This window comes from Podarcis muralis, chromosome Z (genome assembly GCF_964188315.1).
Source record: "Podarcis muralis chromosome Z, rPodMur119.hap1.1, whole genome shotgun sequence".
Taxonomy (NCBI): Eukaryota; Metazoa; Chordata; class Lepidosauria; order Squamata; family Lacertidae; genus Podarcis; species Podarcis muralis.
The window spans coordinates 860,847-869,368 of record NC_135673.1 but is presented as its reverse complement, the minus strand read 5'-3'; the positions used below and the strand labels follow the sequence as shown (position 1 = coordinate 869,368).

General features: G+C 48.7%; 1 protein-coding gene across 1 annotated transcript in view; it reads left to right on the top strand.

The window, feature by feature from the left end:
• Positions 1-8,522, top strand: part of LOC114589498 (spectrin alpha chain, non-erythrocytic 1) — a 267,143-nt gene that overhangs the window by 42,631 nt on the left and 215,990 nt on the right. Inside the window, exons 6-7 of the mRNA XM_077922609.1 lie at positions 5,194-5,327; positions 6,847-6,991. Of these exons, the coding sequence (XP_077778735.1) occupies positions 5,194-5,327; positions 6,847-6,991 (279 nt within the window). The remainder of the gene's footprint in view (positions 1-5,193; positions 5,328-6,846; positions 6,992-8,522) is intronic.

Here is an 8,522-nt window from a genome sequence, read left to right as displayed (position 1 = left end):
GAAGGGAGGAAGGAGGGAGGGAAGGAAGGAGGGGGGGAGGGAGGGAGGGAAGGAAGTCAACGAAGTGAACCAGGAAGGGAGGAGGGAGGAGGGAAGGAAGGAAGGAAGGAAGGAGGGAGGGAGGGAGAGAAGGAAGCAAGGAAGGAAGGAAGGAAGGAGGGAGGGAGGGAGGGAGGGAGGAAAGAGTCAACGAAGTCAAGCAGTTTGCCGGGAAGCTGGTGCAGGTGAGAGGAAGGAAGGAGGAAGGAAGGAAGGAGGGAGAGAAGGAAGGAAGGATGGATGGATGGATGGATGGATGGAAGGAGGGAGGGAGGGAGGGAGGGAGGGAGGAAGGAAGGAAGGAAATAGGGAAGGAAGGAAGTAGGGAAGGAAGGAAGGAAGGAGGGAGGGAGAGAAGGAAGGAAGGATGGATGGAAGGATGGATGGATGGAAGGAAGGAAGGAAGGAAGGAAGGAGGGAGGGAGGGAGGAGGGAAGGAGGGAGGGAAGGAAGGAAGGAAGGAAGGAAGGAAGGAAGGAAGGAAGGAAGGAAGGAGAGAAATAGGGAAGAAAGAGAGGAGGGAAGGAAGGAAGGAAGTCAACGAAGTGAACCAGTTTGCCGGGAAGCTGGTGCAGGAAGGAAGGGAGGAAGGAGGAAGGAAGGAAGGAGGGAGGGAGGAAGGAAGGAAGGAAGGGAGGAAGGAGGGAGGGAGGGAAGGAAGGAGGGAGGGAGGGAGGGAGGGAGGGAAGGAAGTCAACGAAGTGAACCAGGAAGGGAGGAGGGAGGAGGGAAGGAAGGAAGGAAGGAAGGAGGGAGGGAGGGAGGGAGAGAAGGAAGGAAGGAAGGAAGGAAGGAAGGAAGGAAGGAAGGAAGGAGGGAGGGAGGGAGGGAGGAAAGAGTCAACGAAGTCAAGCAGTTTGCCGGGAAGCTGGTGCAGGTGAGAGGAAGGAAGGAGGAAGGAAGGAAGTAGGGAGAGAAGGAAGGAAGGATGGATGGATGGATGGATGGATGGAAGGAAGGATGGAAGGAGGGAGGGAGGGAGGGAGGGAGGGAGGAAGGAAGGAAGGAAGGAAGGAAGTAGGGAAGGAAGGAAGGAGGGAGGGAGAGAAGGAAGGAAGGATGGATGGATGGATGGATGGAAGGATGGAAGGAAGGAAGGAAGGAAGGAAGGAAGGAGAGAAATAGGGAAGAAAGAGAGGAGGGAAGGAAGGAAGGAAGTCAACGAAGTGAACCAGTTTGCCGGGAAGCTGGTGCAGGAAGGAAGGGAGGAAGAAGGAAGGAAGGAAGGAGGGAGGGAGGAAGGAAGGAAGGAAGGGAGGAAGGAGGGAGGGAAGGAAGGAGGGAGGGAGGGAGGGAAGGAAGTCAACGAAGTGAACCAGTTTGCAGGGAAGCTGGTGCAGGAAGGAAGGGAGGAAGAAGGAAGGAGGGAGGGAGGGAGGGAGGGAGGAAGGAAGGAAGGAAGGAAGGAAGGAAGGAAGGAGAGAAATAGGGAAGAAAGAGAGGAGGGAAGGAAGGAAGGAAGTCAACGAAGTGAACCAGTTTGCCGGGAAGCTGGTGCAGGAAGGAAGGGAGGAAGAAGGAAGGAAGGAAGGAGGGAGGGAGGAAGGAAGGGAGGAAGGAGGGAGGGAAGGAAGGAGGGAGGGAGGGAGGGAGGGAAGGAAGTCAACGAAGTGAACCAGGAAGGGAGGAGGGAGGAGGGAAGGAAGGAAGGAAGGAAGGAGGGAGGGAGGGAGGGAGGGAGGGAGAGAAGGAAGCAAGGAAGGAAGGAAGGAAGGAGGGAGGGAGGGAGGAAAGAGTCAACGAAGTCAAGCAGTTTGCCGGGAAGCTGGTCCAGGTGAGAGGAAGGGAGGAAGGAAGGAAGGAAGGAAGGAAGGAAGGAAGGGAGGGAGGGAGGGAGGGAGGAAGGAAGGGAAGAAGGGAGGAGGGAGGGAAGAGTCAACGAAGTGAACCAGTTTGCCTGGAAGCTGGTGCAGGTGAGAGGAAGGGAGGAAGGAAGGAAGGAAGGAAGGAAGGAAGGAAGGAAGGAAAGAAGGAAGGGGAGGAGGGAGGAAAGAGTCAACGAAGTGAACCAGTTTGCCAGGAAGCTGGTGCAGGTGAGAGGAAGGAAGGGAGGAAGGAGGGAGGGAGGAGGGAGGGAGAGAAGGAAGGAAGGATGGATGGATGGATGGAAGGATGGAAGGAAGGAAGGAGGGAGGGAGGGAGGGAGGGAGGGAGGGAGGAAATAGGGAAGGAAGGAAGTAGGGAAGGAAGGAAGGAAGGAAGGAGGAAGTGAAGGAAGGAGGGAGGGAGGGAGAGAAGGAAGGAAGGATGGATGGATGGATGGAAGGAAGGAAGGAAGGAAGGAGGGAGGGAGGGAAGGAAGGAAGGAAGGAAGGAAGGAAGGAAGGAGAGAAATAGGGAAGGAAGGAAGTAGGGAAGGAAGGAAGGAAGGAAGGAGGGAGAGAAGGAAGGAAGGAAGGAGAGAAGCAGGGAAGAAAGAGAGGAAGGAAGGAAGGAAGGAAGTCAACGAAGTGAACCAGTTTGCCGGGAAGCTGGTGCAGGAAGGAAGGGAGGAAGGAGGAAGGAAGGAAGGAGGGAGGGAGGAAGGAAGGGAGGGAGGAAGGAGGGAGGGAAGGAAGGAAGGAAGGAGGGAGGGAGGGAGGGAGGGAAGGAAGTCAACGAAGTGAACCAGGAAGGGAGGAGGGAAGGAAGGAAGGAAGGAGGGAGGGAGAGAAGGAAGGAAGGAAGGAAGGAAGGAGGGAGGAAGGAAGGGAAGAAGGGAGGAGGGAGGGAAGAGTCAACGAAGTGAACCAGTTTGCCGGGAAACTGGTGCAGGTGAGAGGAAGGGAGGGAGGAAGGAAGGAAGGAAGGAAGGAAGGAAGGAAGGAAGGAAGGAAAGAAGGAAGGGGAGGAGGGAGGAGGGAGGAAAGAGTCAACGAAGTGAACCAGTTTGCCGGGAAGCTGGTGCAGGTGAGAGGAAGGGAGGGAGGGAGGAGGGAGGGAGAGAAGGATGGATGGATGGATGGAAGGATGGAAGGAAGGAAGGAGGGAGGGAGGGAGGAAGGAAGGAAGGAAGGAAATAGGGAAGGAAGGAAGTAGGGAAGGAAGGAAGGAAGGAAGGAGGAAGGGAAGGAAGGAGGTAGGGAGGGAGAGAAGGAAGGAAGGAAGGAAGGAAGGAGGGAGGGAGGAGGGAAGGAGGGAGGGAGGGAAGGAAGGAAGGAAGGAAGGAAGGAAGGAGAGAAATAGGGAAGGAAGGAAGTAGGGAAGGAAGGAAGGAAGGAAGGGAGAGAAGGAAGGAAGGAAGGAGAGAAGCAGGGAAGAAAGAGAGGAGGGAAGGAAGGAAGGAAGTCAACGAAGTGAACCAGTTTGCCGGGAAGCTGGTGCAGGAAGGAAGGGAGGAAGGAGGAAGGAAGGAAGGGAGGGAGGAAGGAGGGAGGGAAGGAGGGAGGGAGGGAGGGAGGGAGGGAAGGAAGTCAACGAAGTGAACCAGGAAGGGAGGAGGAAGGAGGGAAGGAAGGAAGGAAGGAAGGAGGGAGGGAGGGAGGGAGAGAAGGAAGGAAGGAAGGAAGGAAGGAAGGAAGGAGGGAGGGAGGGAGAGAAGGAAGGAAGGAAGGAGGGAGGGAAGGAAGGAAGGAGGGAGGGAAGGAGGGAGAGAAGGAAGGAAGGAAGGAAGGAAAGAAGGAGAGAAGCAGGGAAGAAAAGAAGGAAGGAAATGAAGAGAAGGAAGGAAGAAATAAAAGAAGCAGAAAAGGAAGGGAGGGAGGGGGGAGGGAAGGGAGGAAGGAGAGAAGCAGGGAAGAAAGAAAGGAGGGAAGGAAGGAAGGAAGGAATGAGAATAGGATAATAGAAGCAAGGAAAATAGAAAAGAAAGGAGGGAGGGAGGGAGGGAGGGAGGGAGGAAGGAAGGAAGGAAGGAAAGAAGGAGAGAAATAGAGAAGAAAGGAAGGAGGGAGGGAGGGAGGAAAGAGTCAACGAAGCCGGGAAGCTGGTGCAGGTGAGAGGAAGGAAGGGAGGAGAAAGGAAGGAAGGAGGAAGGAGGGAGAGAAGGAAGGAAGGAAGGAGGGAGGGAGAGAAGGAAGGAGGGAAGGAAGGAGGAGGGAAGGAAGGAAATCAACGAAGTGAACCAGTTTGCCGGGAAGCTGGTCCAGGTGAGAGGAAGGAAGGGAGGAGAAAGGAAGGAGGGAGGGAGGGAGGGAGAGAAGGAAGGAGGGAAGAATGGATGGAAGGAAAGAAGGAGAGAAGCAGGGAAGAAAGGAAGGAAGGAAACAGGAGCAGGGTAGGAAGGAAGGAAGGAAGGAGAGGGAGAAAAGGAAGGAAGGAAGGAAGGAAGGAAGGAAGGAGAGAGGGAAGGAAGGAAGGAAGGAAGGGGAGAATAGAAGCAAGGAAAATAGAAAAGAAAGGAGGGAGGGAGGAAAAAGGAAGCAGAGAAGGAGGGAAGGAGAGAAGGAAGGAGGGAGGGAGGGAGGAGGTATGGAAGGAAGTCAACCAGACCCATAAATTCGGGTTTATTGGGGGCAAAATTGGAAGGAAGGAAGGAAGGAAGGAAGGAAGGAAGGAAGGAAGGAAGGAGAGAGTGAGGACGGAAGGAGAGTGATAGGGAGGGAAGGAAGGAAGGAAGGGAAGGAAGGAGGGAGGGAGGAGAGAGAGAGGGAGGGAAGGAGAGAGGGAGGAAAGAAGGGAGGGAAGGAAGGAGGGAGGGAGGGAAGAGAGAAAGGAAGGGAGGAAGGAAGGAGAGACGGAGAGAGGGAGGTAGGGATGGAAGGAAGGAAGGAAGAAGGATGGAAAGGAGGGAGGGAGGGAGGAGAGAGGGAAGGAAGGGAAGGAGGGGGGAGGGAGGAGAGAGGGAGGGAGGGAAGGAGACAGGGAGGAAAGGAGAGAGGGAAGAGAGGAAGGAAGGAGTGGGAGGGAGAAGGAAGGAAGGAAGGAAGGAAGGAAGGAAGGAAGGAAGGAAGGAAGAGAGGGAAGGCGGGAGGGAGGGAGGGTAGGAGGAAGGAAGGAAAGGAAGAAGGAAGGAGGGAGGGAAGGAAGGAAGGAAGGAAGGAAAAGAGGAAGGAAGGAGGGAGGGAAGGAAGGAAGGAAGGAAGGAAAGGAAGTCAACGAAGTGATCCCGTTTGCCGGGAAACCGATCCAGCGAAACGACCCATTAAATCCATTTATTTTCGCCTCAATAAATGCGAATTATGATTGGATTTTGTCACGGTTCCCATCTCACCCTGTCACTTCCCTTTTCTCCAGGAGCAGCACCCGGAAGAGGAAGTGATCCGCTCCAAACAGGAAGAGGTCAACGCTTCCTGGCAGCGCCTGAAGGGATTGGCTCTCCAGAGGCAGGGGAAACTTTTTGGGGCGGCCGAAGTCCAGCGCTTCAACAGGTGGCCAGTTTTTCCTAAATATTCTCTTATTTCAATTTATTTTATTTTATTTCAATTCATTTTATTTTATTTTATTTCAATTTATTTTATATTATTTCAATTCATTTTATTTTATTTCGATTTATTTTATTTTATTCCAATTCATTCATTCATTTTATTTTATTTTATTTCAATTCCTTTTATTTTATTTTATTTCAAATTATTTTATTTTATTTCAATTTATTTGTTCATTTTATTTTATTTTATTTCAATTCATTTTATTTTATTTTATTTCATTTTATTTTATTTCAATTCATTTATTCATTTTATTTTATTTTATTCCAATTCATTTTATTTCATTGTATTTCAATTTATTTTATTTTATTTCAATTCATTTATTCATTTTATTTTATTTTATTTCAATTCATTTTATTTCAATTCATTTTATTTCAATTCATTTTATTTTATTTTATTTCAATTTATTTTATTTCAATTCATTTTATTTCAATTCATTTTATTTTATTTTATTTCAATTCATTTTATTTCAATTCATTTTATTTTATTTTATTTTATTTCAATTCATTTTATTTTATTTTATTTCAATTCGTTTATTCATTTTATTTTATTTTATTTTATTTTATTTCCATTGCTTGCTTTGTATTTCAGTTCATTGCATTTTATTTTATTTCATGTCATTTCATTTCCATTTGTTTCATTTCATTTCATTTAATGTTATTTCATTTTATTTTATTTCAATTTATTTTATTTTATTTTATTTCAATTCATTTATTCGTGTTATATTTATTTCATTTCATTTCATTTCTTTTTCTTCCAATTCATTTATTCATTTTATTTCAATCTATTTCTTTTCATTTGATTTCCATTTATTTTAATTATTCTGTTTTATTTCAATTTCATATTATTCTACTTTATTTTCTTTTATTCCATTTATATTCTCTTTCAATTTATTCTATTTATATCCTCTTTTATTTCAATTCATTTTCTTTTATTCCATTTATATTCTCGTTCAATTTATTCCCTTTTATTCCATTTATATCCTCTTTGATTTCAATTCATTTTCTTTTATTTCCATTTATTTCAATTATTCTGTTTTATTTCAATTTCATCTCATTCCGTTTATATTCTATTTTATTTTATTTCAATTTATTTTCTTTTATTTCCATTTATTTCAATTATTCTGTTTTATTTCAATTTCATCTTATTCCGTTTATATTCTATTCTATTTCAATTTATTTTCTTTTATTTCCATTTATTTTAATTATTCTGTTTTATTTCAATTTCATCTCATTCCGTTTATATTCTATTTTATTTCAATTTTATTGTCTTATTTCAGTTTTTTCTCTTATTTCAAAAAATTTATTTTTTTCTATTTATATCCTTTTATTTCAATTTATTTTCTTTTATTCCATTTATATCCTCTTTTATTTCAATTTATTTTCTTTTATTTCCATTTATTTCAATTATTCTGTTTTATTTCACTTTCATCTCATTCCGTTTATATTCTTCGATTCCATTCCAGGGACGTCGACGAAACGATCAGCTGGATCAAGGAGAAGGAGCAACTCATGGCGTCCGACGATTTCGGACGGGATCTGGCCGGCGTCCAGACTCTCCTGCGCAAACACGAGGGGCTGGAAAGGGATCTGGCCGCCCTGGAGGACAAGGTGGGCGGGGCCGACGGGCGGTTGGACCAATCGGGGACGAGGGCGGGGCTAGGAAGGAAGGAAGGAGGGAGGGGAGGAAGGAGGGAGGGAGGAAGGAAGGAAGGAAGGAAGGAAGGAGGGAGGGAGGGAAGGAAGGAAGGAGAGGAGGGAGGGAAGGAAGGAAGGAAGGAAGGAAGGAAAGGAAAGAAGGAAGGAGGAAAGAAAGGAAAAGAGGAAAGGAAAGAAAGAGGGAAAGAAGGAAGGAAGGAAGGAAGGAAGGAAGGAAGGAGAGGGAGGGGGGAAGAAAGGTAGAAGGAAGGAAGGAAGGAAGGAAGGGAAGAAGGGAGGGAAAGAGGGAGGAAGGAAGGAATGAAGGAGTGAGAGGGAGGGAAGGAGGGAGGAAAGAAAGGAAAGAAGGAAGGAAGGAAGGAAGGAGAGAGGAGAGGAGGGAAGGAAGGAGGGAGGGAAGGAAGGAGGGAAGGAAGGAAGGAGAGAGGGAGGGAAGGAAGGAGGGAGGGAAGGAAGGAAGGAAGGAAGGAAGGAAGGAAGGAAGGAAGGAAGGAAAGGAGGAAGGGAGAGGAGGGAGGGAAGGAGGGAGGGAGGGAGAGAAGGAAGGAGAGGGAGGGAGGGAGGGAGGGAAGGAAGGAAGGAGGGAAGGAAGGAAGGAAAGGAGGGAGGGAAGGAAGGAGAGAGGGAGGGAGGAAGGAAGGAAGGAAAGAAAAAGGATCAAGGAAGGAAGGAATGAGAGGGAAGGAGGGAGATGGAAGAAAGGAAGGAGAAGAAGGAAGGAAGGAAGGAAGGAAGGAAGGAAGGAGAGGGAGGGGGGAAGAAAGGTAGAAGGAAGGAAGGAAGGAAGGGAAGAAGGGAGGGAAAGAGGGAGGAAGGAAGGAATGAAGGAGTGAGAGGGAGGGAAGGAGGGAGGAAAGAAAGGAAAGAAGGAAGGAAGGAAGGAAGGAGACGGAGAGAAGGGGCAAAGGAAGGAAGGAAGCAAGGAGGGAGGGAAGGAAGGGAAGGAGGAAGGAAGGGGGGAAAAGAAGGGATCTGGCCAGCGTCCAGGCTCTCCTCCGCAAACACGAGGGGCTGGAAGGGGATCTGGCCGCCCTGGAGGACAAGGTGGGCGGGGCCGACGGGCGGTTGGACCAATCGGGGACGAGGGCGGGGCTAGGAAGGAAGGAGGGAGGGAGGGAGGGAGGGGAGGAGGGAGGGAGGAAGGAAGGAAGGAAGGAAGGAAGGAGGGAGGGAGGGAAGGAAGGAGAGAAGGAAGGAAGGAGAGAGGAGAGGAGGGAAGGAAGGAGGGAGGGAAGGAAGGAGGGAAGGAAGGAAGGAAGGAGAGAGGGAGGGAAGGAAGGAGGGAAGGAAGGAAGGAAGGAAGGAAGGAAGGAAGGAAAGGAGGAAGGGAGAGGAGGGAGGGAAGGAGGGAGGGAGGGAGAGAAGGAAGGAGAGGGAGGGAGGAGGGAGGGAGGGAAGGAAGGAGAGTGGGAGGGAAGGAAGGAAGGAAGGAAGGAAGGAAGGAAGGAAGGAAGGAAGGAAGGAAGGAAAGGAGGGAGGGAGA